Source organism: Gymnoscopelus braueri, assembly GCF_963280865.1.
Source record: "Gymnoscopelus braueri genome assembly, chromosome: 7".
Taxonomy (NCBI): domain Eukaryota; kingdom Metazoa; phylum Chordata; class Actinopteri; order Myctophiformes; family Myctophidae; genus Gymnoscopelus; species Gymnoscopelus braueri.
In genome coordinates, this window is record NC_137608.1 from 45415372 (window position 1) to 45430990 (window position 15619).

At 41.0% G+C, this 15619-nt stretch overlaps 2 protein-coding genes across 2 annotated transcripts; both read left to right on the plus strand.

Moving 5' to 3' along the window:
* The first annotated feature begins 1456 nt into the window (after positions 1 to 1456).
* LOC308088666 (globoside alpha-1,3-N-acetylgalactosaminyltransferase 1-like) lies at positions 1457 to 3080 on the plus strand. The gene has a single exon (XM_080433216.1). It carries the CDS (start codon positions 1474 to 1476, stop codon positions 2557 to 2559), a length of 1086 nt encoding a protein of 361 aa, XP_080289342.1. The 5' UTR covers positions 1457 to 1473; the 3' UTR covers positions 2560 to 3080.
* An 11061-nt stretch (positions 3081 to 14141) lies between these two features.
* On the plus strand, positions 14142 to 15274 carry LOC308088232 (histo-blood group ABO system transferase 2-like; the record flags this gene model as incomplete). Its single annotated transcript, XM_080432638.1, has 1 exon — positions 14142 to 15274. The coding sequence occupies exon 1, from the start codon at positions 14159 to 14161 to the stop codon at positions 15272 to 15274; it is 1116 nt and encodes a 371-aa protein (XP_080288764.1). The 5' UTR covers positions 14142 to 14158.
* Between the last annotated feature and the right edge of the window lie 345 nt (positions 15275 to 15619).

Below are 15619 nucleotides of genomic sequence, written 5' to 3' on the forward strand. Positions count from 1 at the left end.
CATCCGTGGCTTGTGGATAAGCACTTTATATTTGAAATCTGAACGTTTATGTACATGTGAGAATTGTAAGTGTAAAAAAAAATAAAAAACCAGGAACTTTCGGTTCCATGATGCTTGTGACAGACGAGCGTCATGTGAACCATGGCTACAGTCCTAAAACACCCTCGCCCAGGGTTTAATCCGGCGGACCACAGTCCGCGAAAAAGTGTGGCAGTGTGTTTTAGGACGAGTGTTCCGTTTGCCACCCGGTTGCTGTTTTTTTTTTTTTTTTTGCTTGCTCTAAATGTAATAGATAGATAGATAGATAGCTAGATAGATAGATAGCATGTTATTTAGACAGATACTGTACCAGGTCAACAACTGTACCTGGCATGGTTCGTGCTGAGAAGCACTCGCCCCTGCGGGATAAAATGAATGATTCTATTCTATAGCGTAATTTAATAAGCCTGTAATGGTTAAGCCCATGACTCACAGGCTCCGGGATCTGAGCCTGTGATGGAGGAACAAACTTTACCTGTCCTTGACATGAAACGGGAACTCATAATCAAAAGAATCTATTCAGTCAGATGAAATGTTTTTTTGTTTAAATAAAATTAAGGTAGCCTACATGAGAAATGTGACAAGTTGTATAGGCTAGCCTAAGTTTTACTGTGTCTGGTACCAATACAAAAAAATAAACTGGTCTGAACTTGTAGATCTGCTACTTTCGCATTAAAACGGCGATAACAAAGGAACGCAGGCTTGCACCGCATACAATGCTGCCGGAGTTGGTGCATTGCTTCCCGGCCTGCCTACGACCAGCAGACCTCCGCCGCGGAGGCACAAGGGGGCTATTGCATCCTCCCATGCACCAGGGGAAGCTCCACCCCGGGTAGTGGAGCCGGGCGGCCCCTGGTCCATGCCCGGGCGTAGGCGGGAACCACATGTCAAAAGTTATATTCCGAATGAATGCTTTGGGTCATAAACGAGGAATACTTTTATTCAGGTTCCATGTAAACAGGTGAGTGGAACAGATTATGAATCTCTATTCGGAATGAGTTCATTCTGAATGAATACATGATATCCATGTAACCGCAGCCATCGTAGATCAGTGCAAGTGCGTCCCTCACACGATTAAACATTTATAAAGTAAATAGCCAACTCTCACGTGTAATGAAGAGAATAAGAAGTGTGTTTACAGTTTAACCTCACCTCGTTTAACCTCACCTCGTTTAACAATTGGAATGGATATTATATTGTTACGTCCCCGTCTAGGGCCTCCATGAAATGAATCTGAGGGCGGAACACGCTTTGTATGATGAACAATATGTAAAAACGCCAGAGGCTTGACACCACTGTATATTTAGAAGATAAGTGCTGCAGTGCATTCATCCCTAGGTATGTGCAGAAACCGGGTTTATTAATTTCATGGCAGGGCATCAGTGAGCTGTCACAAGCATCCAGCCAAGCACAAGCTTTGACTAGAGATCCAGGATGGTCATGGCTCGAACTAGCTGGTTCCAGCCACCAGACAAAAGAGGGGCCTTTTGTCTAATGGTCACGGGAATATTGGCCGCCACGGTTATCCTAATCCACCTGTCTTCGAATTGGAAGAATGAGTACCCGCCTCCGGCTCCGACAGTCCCGTTGGCCCGGCCGTGTCCGAGAGGAGCGATTGCACCGGAATTCGCTACGACAAATCTTCGCTACGACAAACCCAGCGCCCTGACTGGACGCACCGACGTTGTCGCGATGACGCCCTGGTTAGCTCCCATAGTATGGCAATCCACATTCCAACCCGCGCTGTTGGACGCCATCTACAAACCCTGCAACATCACCGTAGCCGTCACCGTTTTTGCCGTTGGCGAATACATCCAATTCCTCAAGGATTTCCTGGAAACCGCAGAGAGCCACTTCTTCGTGGGATTTAGAGTCCATTATTACGTCTTTACGGATAGGCCAGAGCAAGTCCCCTCCGTTAAGATGGCTGCAGGACGGGAGTTGTTTGTCAGGCCGGCGGCAAACTCAAAACACTGGCAGCTCATCACAGCCGGCAGGTTCAAAATCATTGCCAATTTTATCGAAACGGATCTGCGCGATGGCGCCGACTACATCTACTGTTTTGACGTTGATTCAAAGTTCCATGACCGCTGGGGAACTGAAGCTCTAGGTAAGCTGGTCGCCGTGTTGCACCATAATTACTTCGACCAAGAGCGCCGCAGCCAGTTCATCTACGAACGCAGGCCGGAGTCTAAAGCGTTCATGTCCGCCGACGAGGGCGACTTTTACTACCCCGCGGGCGCGTACGGAGGGGAGCCGGAGTCCGTCCGTCACATGCTGTCGACTTGCAGCGACAACTTTGAGCTGGACGCCCAGCGGGCCATCGAGGCATTGTGGCAGGAAGAGAGTCATTTCAACGTCTACCTTTGGCTCCACAAACCCACCAAGATTCTGTCTCCAGAGTATCAGTGGCATGACTTCCACGCCAAAAAGCCACAGATCAAAATAATCAGGTTCTCTGGAGTCATCAAGGACTACCGTAAGGTACGGCCAGGATGGAGCGGCGGCGCGGATTGGTAGGAAGAGAGTCATCACTGATGAAGAAAAAATAAAAAAATCCCGGCTATTCACAGTCATTTGAACGGCTAGATATAAACATATAGCCTTTCAAATGACGTTGAAACCATGTCTAAGCTTAGCCTAGAGACGTTGAAAAAACTCATTTTTAGACCTGTCATGAACCAGTTTTAGCCTAGACGTTCTTTAGACGTCTAATAACCTGAAAAATGCTCAGTGGGTTAAACCCAGATATAGACTATAGACGTTGTTCAGACGTCATGTAAACGCCTATTTAATTATAAGGATATTAATATACTTAAAATATACTTAAAATACTATAAAATGAAATCCAGATGTTTAAATAACATCTAAACTTGTAGGCATTATATACCTTTAAGATCTATCAAATTATTCACAAGAAACCTATTAATGCATTTAAATGCCTCAAGTTTAATGCAGGTCCAAGTTCTCTACAAAAACCACTAAATGGACCAAATTTAACCGGTTATGCTTACCTTGATAAATGTGTTAATGTAGTCCCATGATGTTCTGATATTTTATTTACATGATGTTTGTTATCTTCTGGATCTTTTAAATAGGTTGCAGTGTAACACTAATGTCATGCTACTCTTTATTGTACCACTGGATAAAAACATTTGTCTTAATCATTGATCTACTATGAACATAACTATCCTTCAACTGTAATTTCAATCACAAATATAGCTGCAAGCAGCGATAATACGGGACCAGTGAATGCAGAAAGAACAAAGAAAGAAGCAATGATAAGTAATATGCACAATAAGCCATAGAAACATAGAAGACTGAACTTGAGAGAAAGAAGACCATGCAATTAACAAATGAGCATTTTAAACCCTCACTAACCCTAACCTCAGTAAAACAACGCCTAAGCCTATCCTCAAGAAACACTATGTGTATACCCAAGAATGCCAAATCATGATCACCTCAATACATTGTCAGGGACAGGGATCATACCAGCGACCCACGGACTCACAGGCTGCCTCTCTTCTCATTGAGCTAGATATGGCCTCCCTGACAGTGTCTGTTGACATGTATAATTATTTTCGTCCATTATGAACCAAGCCTCTGTGTCCCGAACTACTCTAGATAACTGGTTCACAAACCATTTAGAAATAAAGATTGTTTTTGTCTCCTCAGAACAAACTAGTGTAAGTAGCCGATCTACAAGCTGTTGTTTGATTGTAGATCGGCTATTTTCACGATGAAGTATGTCACACATTGTAAAAACATACTCTCAAATAAGCATTTCATGTTATCTTTAAAAAATTGCACATGCATTATTTGATGCAGTCATGTTTTCAGACAGGCAAAAGTGTCACTTTTCAGCTACAGTCTCCTTTTTGAACCCAAATAGGGCAATTGTGTGACACCTGACCCGAAAGAAAACAACATGTTGTCACCTTTTTCACCTCGGGGCTGTTTGCATGCCTGTGTGGAATGACCCACCTACAGACAGAGCGATAGAGAGAGACAGATAGACAGACAGAGTGAGAGAAACAGACAGCTCGACCTATTGCCATTGACAGGAATCAAACTCTCAACCTTCGGACTCACAGGCTGAGACACTACCTGTAGTGCTATAGCTTCATCCAGGCTAAAGTTGTCTGTTGAAGATCATAAACTTTTGCCTTCTGTCACAAACCAAGCCCCTGTTTCACTAACACTAAGATCACTCGTTCACAAACCATTTACCAATAGAGAAATTGTATGTCTCCCCGAAACCGAAACCAGTGAAAGCAGCCGATCTACAAGCTCACAAAACGTTGCTATCTGAAAAGTTGTGAGATTGTAGATCGGCTATTTTCACAATGAAGTACGTCATACATTGAAAAAACATACTCTCAAACTAGAAAAAGTGCTCCTCGGAGCACAGGTCTCCGCCAGGTCAGGTAGGTTATTGTGGCCTCCTGGTGGCGCTATAACAGGGCAATGTGAAAAGGGTGGCATTTCTTCTGCGGCCTAGTGGGAATGTGCGTGGAAATTTGGACGGAAATCGCACGCCGCGTTCATGATTTGAGACATTTTGTTCAAAACGGACCTATCCTGCAAACTTTGGAAGCCAACCTTAGCCAATCAGGATGGAATATGAAATATTGGACAGATGCGTCTTGATCACATGACTATAGAGATACTGTGGACCGATTTGCGTGATGTTTGGATAAAATCTGAAGGATTAATATCCAAAAATGTATTTGACATAAGTCGGCCTCCTGGTGGCGCAGTAAAAAGCAGATGTGAAAAATGCAGTGCAGATGTTTTTCCTTGGCCTCTAGGGAGTGTGCGTGCAAAGTTTCACGCAGATCGGTGCAGTTATAGTTAAAAATGCAAATCGGCCTGTTATAGCGCCACCATGAGGCTGATTTGAAAAGTTTTAAGTGGCATTTCTTCCTCGGCTTGGTGGGAATGTGCGTGTGCAATTTTATGGAAATGGCAAGCTGCGTTCATGATTTGAGGCAGTTTGTTTAAAACTGACCAATCCTGCAAACTTTGGAAGCCAACCTTAGCCAATCAGGATGGAATATGGGAAATTGAACAGATCCGGGTTGATCACATGACTATAGAGATACTGTGTACCGATTTGCATGACGTTTGGATAAAAGCTGTAGGAGTAATGGGAAAAAAAGTGTTTTGCACATATCGGCCTCCTGGTGGCGCTATAACAGGCCCATGTGAAAAATGTGGGGCAGAGGTTCTGAATTGGCATCCAGGGAGTGGGTGTGCACAGTTTCGCAGCGACCGGGCCAACGGTGCCGGAGATTAGATGCTAACACACAGACAGGACGGACGGACACACACACACACACACACACACACACGGACGGACGGACGGACGGACGGACGGACAGGGGGCAAAACATACTCTCTCGCCATTACTTTCGGCCTGGCGGAGAAAATAAGCATTTCATGTTATCTTTACCGTTTGCACATGTATTCATTGATACAGTCATGTTTTTTGCAATTCAACTTAAATGAGTCTGCATCAAGTGAGGCTTCAACCAGCAACCTTGCGGTTGCGAAGCACTCACTTAAGGGAGAAGCCATTGGACCAACAGACAAACCCTGTGAAAAGGAGATTACACTCACACAGATGATACAGTTTCACGCGAATAGCTGAAATATCCTGGGTTTAAGTGTTTTTCAAAGTGCTCAAAATTGTGGACAATCTTAGGGCGGAGCTTACTGGTCAAAGTGATACATGTGTTCCTCATGAGTCAAGGCACATGTGTAAGCAGGTTTAATAGCTGTCGGCCAAACGAGGCATGACTTTTGCCTGTTTAAAGTTAGCATTTTCTAAAAATTGCTATAGCGCCTCCGTTTGACCAATTGGAGTAAGATTGGTTTCAGTGATATTTGGAATGACCCTCTACATTACTGCAAATTTTCAAACAAATGTGAGTCTGCATGTATGTATTAGGGGCAGATAAATAATTGTCATAAAACTGCAATATTTTTTTCACTTAAAACAAATCCGCTCCCTACGTTTTGTTGGCATAGGTCCAAAGTTCATGTGTAAAACGTTTCGTGCAGATAAAAATCCCAGGAGTCCATAGGTTTTAACTGTTTTTCATATAATTCAAAATGGTGGGAGATCTAAAGGTCAGAGGTCAAAAGTCAGTTGTTCAGCATGAGGAGACGCATATGTGTATTGAAGTTTCATGGCTGTAGGTCAAACAGGGCATGAGTTGTACCTGTTCAAAGTTGGCATTTTCAATTGAATGCTATAGCGCCACCTTTTGACGAAAGATTGTGAGATTTATTTCTTGATAGTTTTTCATGACCATCTATCATATGGCCGAGTTTCGTAAAAAGCGTATGCACGGTTCAGCCAGAACTGCGAAAAGTGGCAGAAGAAGAAGAAGAAGAAGAATTGGAAGAATAATGCCAATATCAAAACGGATAATTAAATATTTAAACAAAAAAAAATATCAAACCTTGTACAATCGTTTTTTAATTACTGCACCTCTTAATTGCTTTAAGCCATTACAACCCGTCATGTTAGATTTTAAGTGTTGGAAAAGTTACTCAAAACCAGTCTGTTACGTGTACTGCCATCAGGCATACACTTGTGTCTGTGTTTGCTGTTTTCTTCCCCCTGCCTTTGCCCTCTTGTCTATCATTCATTCCCAGGTCCCATCCTTCAGCATTCAACTCCGCCTCTCACCACTGGTTGGTCATCCACTCATTCGGTCCACCAATCACCTCCAGCCAATCACCCTATATAAATCACCTGTGTGGCAGCCATCTTGACTTTTTCCTCCTGCCATGCTGCCAGTCAATTGTTTGTTCTCCTCGTAACCAGTTCAGTTTTGTAACATGCCAACATTTCAGGGAAGGGTAGTTTAGTTCTGGGGTACCCTGTACATTTCTGCACGTAGGTAACCTTCTGTTATTCACACTAGTGTAGAGGTGAGTGCCACCCATTGTAATTTGTTTGTTGTTAGAGTAGGAAGTAATATCTTTGTCTCTTTGAATAGGTAAGATTTGACATTATTTAGATAGTGAGTTTTATTGCTTTCTTTCCTTTGGCACCATCAGACCTTCCCTGTATTGTTACTTGGCTTATTTCATTTTTGTTAACCTTTTAGTTTGTTAATAAACAACCTTTCAGTTCACCTCAATCTCTGTCCGTCTCAAGTTATGTAATTTGGGTATATGTTATAGTCCCTTAATCCTAGACCACCAACTGGGACGTAACACAGTCATATATTACTTACTACTATTACTTGTTTAAAAAACTTTACTTTAAACATTACTCCCTGCCAAAAGTAACCAGTTACTTATTACTTTTTTTTTCCTCGACCCCAGTAATTGCATCCTTTCTCCCCAAAAGTCTGACTTTGCATTTTCAACATTAGCAGTTGTTTTTTCCTCTTTTCTGCAGCCTACATTGTAAAATCCTCATTGTTGATTTAACTTTGAAAAGTGTTCTGTACACATGACATGATGGGTCCATTTGAATTAAATTAACACTAAGACTTTTACTGTGTATGAATTCATAACTTACAGACTAAATGAAAACCATTTGACTATGAATTGAATACTAAGGGCCTCAATGGAAACAATGACTTTTTGGAAGGACCTTTTAGACAAAGTAATTTAAATGTATTTAATGTATTTTTTGCCTAATAAAATATTCAAATTCAAACACCTGGGCCCAAACTGATAATGACTCATCATGAGACACAATCTTTGAACAACTTATGTTGTTTATTAAAGCTCCAAACAGTGCTAGGCCAATAAGGCTACATATGCCAGTGCATTTCAATGCAATCAAAAAATATAGAAAAAAATAACATTTCTATATGACTGACTGGCCATCAAAACTGAAAGCATTATTTGTAAACAAAATGTATTCTAATAAAATACAAAAATAAAACGGCTCCCATAGCAACACATATCATCGTGGGTTTCTGACAGAATGTAGGAGCAAATGCAAGTAAAACAAAATTAATCATTCTGTATGATTGCTGAAAATTTCAAAGAAAGTAAAACAATTACTTTAAGTTAATTATCACTTTAGTTACTTTCCAACACTGGATTTTAACACATCTTATACTTGTGCTATTCAAAAATAGCAGATCTACAAGCTCATAGTAGACAAATGTAATGTGCCGCGCTACGAGCTTGTCGATCTGCTATATTTTTGTTTGAAAAATCTTGAAAATGTGTGCAAATCTTTGAATGCATGTTTTTTTTTAATTAACATTTTTAACTCAAATCTTTGCTTCTGGGGTATTCTACTAATGTCTAAATCCTAACAGTAAAAAAAAATTTAATATAATAATATTAATATATAATATATATAATATCAGTGGTTCTCAAACTTTGTTCATGTCAAGGACCACCCAAAATGATATGCATTTGTCTCCCCCCCCCCCCCCCCCCATATCTCAAAATATTTAGTTCCAGGGACCCCCAGACACATTTCCATTTTTTTCCTTCCAAAAATAGCAGATCTACAAGCTCTTAGCACGGCACCGAGTTCCGCGCTATGAGCTTGTATATCTGCTATTTGTTGAATAGCCAAAGAAATCTTGAGTGACACAGATGCGTTCCCTGTCTTAATGGGTTAACAATAAAAGACAAGTCTTAACAAAATGTTTTGACCAAATAATAACATTGGATTTGCTTCAAGGCGTTGCTCTCTTCTTCTTGTAACCCCCTCCACCACTTCTACCAGGCGCCCGCTTGAAGTGGTCAGAGATGGCAGCGCCGACCAGGTCCTCCATTGTCTCTAAATGTCTTCTGAACGGCTTCTGCAGTCAAAACAATGACAAATAACTCTCAGACTGACAGTAGACATTACAGAGGTTATCTAGTCAGTCACACATGTACAATGTGAATAAGCAATCAACAAATAACTAGCACTGACAAAGTTATTTTTAACATTGATGACCGATAGAAGGCAGTGCTTTTGATAGCTCTCTCCTGCTGTGCCTAATATTTCTTTTTTTATCCCATGATTTTGTAACCCTTTTTTTCACCAAGTGATCAAGTGATCATGGGCACTAAGGCCTAATATTTCCACAATTGCTAGTAATTGCTACAAAACCTCATTGTGGGCATAATAAATAAGACAGTTTAATTTAGGTCTGATAATAATGATGTACCGCTGTATACTTTTACATTACTTAAGACCATTCTCCAAATTCCTTAAAATTTTACATTTATATAATTTAATTTAATATATTTTTAATATAATTTTAATAATGTAATTTTAATATAATTTTAAAAAATGTCATTATTAACAACTCTTTGACTGCCAGAGTATTTTCATAAAGTACTCCCCCAGTGCCAGCAATTTTCGTGTTTTTTTATTTTTTGAATTTTTCTCATGAAAATAATTTAAGGACACATAATTTAAAGACCCAGCACAAATCCGCCACTAGAGAGCAGCACATGACAGTGTGATCAGGTCGTTGGGTCTCTCTCAACCTTCTTGATAGATTAGACAGGGAAAAACATGAAAACGGATGTGACGTCGTCCCAGATTGTTTTGATCGGCCAAAATTACGATGTGATACACGACGGCGATGACTGATCGTCACCCAGACCATAGATTATAGAAGAGAACCTGTCCGTTTGTCCGTTATACCGTGTGAAAACCCGTTTATTTACCTATTTTGGACGAAAATGACTGGGGAAAAAAATCAAAAACCAGAAACGGAATCCAGGTCATGAAACCGGATAGGCCTACTTTACATGGGTTATACAGTTTTTTGGGGAGAGCCCTCTTGTCTTGTTTTTTTTGGGAGAGCCCTCTTGTCTTGGGCCTTAGTGAGTCAGAGCAGGAAGTAAGTTAAAACGATAACCGCCCTTAGGTCGGCACAAAAACATGACATTTTGTCCTTTTTAAAGCACGCAAAAACTATACGTATCGATTAAAAAGCTTAGAGCTTCTTTCCGAACCAGTCCGTTGTGTTGTTGTCTTGTATGGAAGGTTTTGTAAGAAGAAAAAGTACATAAAACCACACAGAGAGACACAGTGTTGTGTAGGTGCTGCCCTGTCTGAGTCGGTGACAGTGTTTCCAGGTTGTGTGAGAGAAGGAAGTACGAAAGCAGGTCTAGGAAAACAAGTCCAAAAGAAGCCACATCATTGAATACTTTATTAACCGATATGCATTGGCTATTTGAAAATAAATAGCCGATCTACAAGCTCAAACGCGTCGTGATGCAACGCGTTGTGAGCTTGTAGATCTGCTATTTAAAAAATAATTCTGGTAAGGGGTCCCAGCTATTTTCAAAAGAATCTTGAAGAAATTATTTTTTTTACAAATTTTGAATATTTTTTGAAACACTTTAACGCAAATATTGTATGGCACAAAAACATTTTCAGATGTGGGGATCTGTGGACAAATACAAATTAATTTGAGGGTCCTTGACAAGAAAATGTTTGAGAACCACTGGTTTAAACAGCAATAGGAAAGAATCCCAAATAACTAAGCAACTGCACTTTAGAAAGAAGCGCGTCACAACTACTACCAATATTGACAAGCAACTTTACAGAAAAACAAGCCCAAAGTTGCTTATAATAAGCGGACATGGCAATGCTGCTCTCTACTGTGTCGAGCACACGGAGAGAGAAGTCATGGATTTGTGAACTTGTGATTGGCCAAGCCGCTGGCGGTCTCCGTGTCTATTGGTTCTCCTGGACTGTCAATCTGATCCTTGTTAGAAAGAATATGGGAAATGTTAACGTTAAAAAAACGCAACGCCCCTGTCCCATAGCCTGGGGGGGTGGTCAGTTCAGTTTGGCCTTTTTCTTCCCCTGTACATTTGTGGATCTACTAATCTATGACGGGGCATTAATCAACCCAACAAATCTACGCCGTTTATTATCATCGACTTTATTTTTGTTATAAAATAAACATTCATAGTAATAAAATGTAATAGAAGCATAGTACAATAAATAAATAAAAACATTGACACATGGTGGATTGGTGGTGATAAGGGAAGACAAGAAGAACATACACTATTAATTAACACATAAATAGGCCTAATTTAAAGAAAATAAAAAAGGAAAGAAATAACTAAATAATAAATGATTATACCACATGTCCTCTTCATAATAATTGGTTAATTGGTTTTCTAATTATTTATCCTACTATTGGAATCTTTTCATATAAAGATGGAACCATCTTTACAAAATATGCATGTATTTTGTTACGGTTGCTTGACAACCAACTAGCAAATCATAGCGCGAGCGTCCCACCAGCCTATGGGATCTTACGGAGCCCCTGAAGGGACATTACTAGGCAGATTGTTTTAAGGGTAGGTAAAACATTTTAAAGGGTCACTTTATTTTTAAAAGCTGCCGGTTTATGTTTTGTGGTATGGGGGAAAAAATCATATGTTGGCAGAAAAAAAGGAGGAGGCTATAAAAACAAAAAAAAATTAAAGGGGAGGATTTTTTTGGTGGGGTTAACATTTTTTTTTATAGTTGCTTTATTATTAAAGGGTGTATAGAATAATCTTTTTAGAGAATGACATTTTGTGAAGAGAGATGTTTTTTTTTATTTAGGAGAAAACCTTTTTTTTTTTTCAAAGTGTGTTTTTTTTTAAAGTCGTGCACACGACTTTGAAAAGGAGGAAATTACAGAGGTTATCTAGTCAGTCACACATGTACAATGTGAATAAGCAATCAACAAATAACTAGCACTGACAAAGTTATTTTTAACATTGATGACCGATAGAAGGCAGTGCTTTTGATAGCTCTCTCCTGCTGTGCCTAATATTTCTTTTTTTATCCCATGATTTTGTAACCCTTTTTTTCACCAAGTGATCAAGTGATCATGGGCACTAAGGCCTAATATTTCCACAATTGCTAGTAATTGCTACAAAACCTCATTGTGGGCATAATAAATAAGACAGTTTAATTTAGGTCTGATAATAATGATGTACCGCTGTATACTTTTATTATAATAATATAATTTTAATATAATTTTAAAAAATGTCATTATTAACAACTCTTTGACTGCCAGAGTATTTTCATAAAGTACTCCCCCAGTGCCAGCAATTTTCGTGTTTTTTTATTTTTTGAATTTTTCTCATGAAAATAATTTAAGGACACATAATTTAAAGACCCAGCACAAATCCGCCACTAGAGAGCAGCACATGACAGTGTGATCAGGTCGTTGGGTCTCTCTCAACCTTCTTGATAGATTAGACAGGGAAAAACATGAAAACGGATGTGACGTCGTCCCAGATTGTTTTGATCGGCCAAAATTACGATGTGATACACGACGGCGATGACTGATCGTCACCCAGACCATAGATTATAGAAGAGAACCTGTCCGTTTGTCCGTTATACCGTGTGAAAACCCGTTTATTTACCTATTTTGGACGAAAATGACTGGGGAAAAAAAGGATGTTGAAAGTTTATCAGACCCGTGATAAGTACCCGTATAAGTACCCGTATTTCCCGTATTGTTCAATAAAAAGCATAATTTAATCCAATCTCCAGCCATTTTCTATTATTTTTTTGTAATGAATCACAGTGCAATACACCTCCCAACCATTAGTGTCGCATAGTTGAAAGCATCGGAGAAAATTCGAAGAAAATGGCTGGCGATCGGATTAAAATGCTTTTTATTGAACAATACGGGAGATACGGGTACTTATCGCTGGTCGGATCAACTTGTAACATCCGTGACTCGTGGATAAGCACTTTATATTTGAAATCTGAACCTTTTGTACATGTGAGAATTGTAAATGTAAAAAAAAAAAAAAAAAAAGGAACTTTCGGTTCCATGATGCTTGTGACAGACGAGCGTCATGTGAACCATGGCTACAGTCCTAAAACACCCTCGCCCAGGGTCTAATCCAGCGGCCACAGTCCGCGAAAAAGTGTGGCATTGTGTTTTAGGACGAGTGTTCCGTTTGCCACCCGGTTGCTGTTTTTTATTTTTTTTGCTTGCTCTAAATGTAATAGATAGCATGTTATTCAGACAGATACTGTACCAGGTCATTCCTAGGAGAGCGGGGAATATAGGACCTAACCTAAACCTAACCCTAACCATAACCTTAGTGGGGAACATAGAACCCGGGGAACATACAGTAGGTATGACCCCCTGAGAAGCACTCGCCCCTGCGGGATAAAATGAATGATTCTATTCTATAGCGTAATTTAATAAGCCTGTAATGGTTAAGCCCATGACTCACAGGCTCCGGGATCTGAGCCTCTGATGGAGGAACAATCTTTACCTGTCCTTGACATGAAACGGGAACTCATAATCAAAAGAATCTATTCAGTCAGATGAAACGTTTTTTTGTTTAAATAAAATTAAGGTAGCCTACATGAGAAATGTGACAAGTTGTATAGGCTAGCCTAAGTTTTATTGTGTCTGGTACCAATACAAAAAAAGAAACTGGTCTGAACTTGTAGATCTGCTACTTTCGCATTAAAACGGCGATAACAAAGGAACGCAGGCTTGCACCGCATACAATGCTGCCTGGCCAGGAGTCGGTGCATTGCTTCCCGGCCTGCCTACGACCAACAGACCTCCGCCGCGGAGGCACAAGGGGGCTATTGCCCCTGGTCCATGCCCGGGCATAGCCGGGAACCACATGTCAAAAGTTATATTCCGAATGAATGCTTTGGGTCATGTAAACGAGGAATACTTTTATTCAGGTTCCATGTAAACAGGTGAGTAGAACAGATTATGAATCTCTATTCGGAATGAGTTCATTCTGAATGAATACATGATGTCCATGTAACCGCAGCCATTGTAGATCAGCGCAACTGCGTCCCTCACACGATTAAACATTTATAAAGTAAATAGCCAACTCTCACGTGTAATGAAGAGAATAAGAAGTGTGTTTACAGTTTAACCTCACGACCAAAGGCTAATAACACTTGGAATGGATATTATATTGTTACGTCCCCGTCTAGGGCCTCCATGAAATGAATCTGAGGGCGGATCACACACGCTTTGTATGATGAACAATATTTAAAAAGCCAGAGGCTTGACACCACTGTATATTTAGAAGATAAGCGCTGCAGTGCATTCATTTCATGGCAGGGCATCAGTGAGCTGTCACAAGCATCCAGCCAAGCACAAGCTTTGACTAGAGATCCAGGATGGTCATGGCTCGAACTAGCTGGTTCCAGCCACCAGACAAAAGAGGGGCCTTTTGTCTAATAGTCACGGGAATATTGGCCGCCACGGTTATCCTAATCCACCTGTCTTCGAATTGGAAGAATGAGGACCTAATCCACCTGTCTTCGAATTGGAAGAATGAGGACCCGCCTCCGACAGTCCCGTTGGCCCGGCCGTGTCCGAGAGGAGCGATTGCACCGGAATTCGCTACGACAAACCTTCACTACGACAAACCCAGCGCCCTGACTGGACGCACTGACGTTGTCGCGATGACGCCCTGGTTAGCTCCCATAGTATGGCAATCCACATTCGAACCCGCGCTGTTGGACGCCATCTACAAACCCTGCAACATCACCGTAGCAGTCACCGTTTTTGCCGTTGGTGAATACATGCAATTCCTCAAGGATTTCCTGGAAACCGCAGAGAGCCACTTCTTCGTGGGATTTAAAGTCCATTATTACGTCTTTACGGATAGAGCAGAGAAAGTCCCCTCCGTTAAGATGGCTGCAGGACGGGAGTTGTTTGTCAGGCCGGCGGCAAACTCAAAACACTGGCAGATCATCGGAGCCGGCAGGTTCAAAATCATTGCCAATTTTATCGAAACGGATCTGCGCGATGGCGCCGACTACATCTACTGTTTTGACGTCGATTCGAAGTTCCATGACCGCTGGGGAACTGAAACTCTAGGTACGCTGGTCGTCGTCTTGCACTTTAATCACTTCGACCAAGAGCGCCGCAGCCAGTTCATCTACGAACGCAGGCCGGAGTCTAAAGCGTTCATGTCCGCCGACGAGGGCGACTTCTACTACCCTGCGGGCGCGTACGGAGGGGAGCCGGAGTCCGTCCGTCACATGCTGTCGACTTGCAGCGACAACTTTGAGCTGGACGCCCAGCGGGGCATCGAGGCAGCGTGGCAGGAAGAGAGTCATATGAACGTCTACCTTTGGCTCCACAAACCCACCAAGATTCTCTCTCCAGAGTATCAGTGGCATGACTTCTACGCCAAAAAGCCACAGATAAAAATAATCAGATTCTCTGCAATCATTAAGGACTACCGTAAGGTACGGCCAGGATGGAGCGGCGGCGCGAATCACTGATGAAGAAAAAAAAAAAAAAACGCAGGCTATTCAACGTCATTTGAACGGCTAGATATAAATATATAGCCTTTCAAATGACGTTGAAACCACGTCTAAGCTTAGCCTAGAGACGTTTTTAGACCTGTCATGAACCAGTTTTAGCCTAGACGTTCTTTAGACGTCTAATAACCTGAAAAATGCTCAGTGGGTTAAACCCAGTTATAGACTATAGACGTTGTTCAGACGTCATGTAAACGCCTATTTAATTATAAGGATATTAATATACTTAAAATATACTTAAAATACTATAAAATTAAATCCAGATGTTTAAATAACATCTAAACTTGTAGGCATTATATACCTTTA

Bases quoted from the DNA above. Each gene is read 5' to 3' on its own strand.
- LOC308088666 (XM_080433216.1), top strand. From the start codon at position 1,474: ATGGTCATGGCTCGAACTAGCTGGTTCCAGCCACCAGACAAAAGAGGG.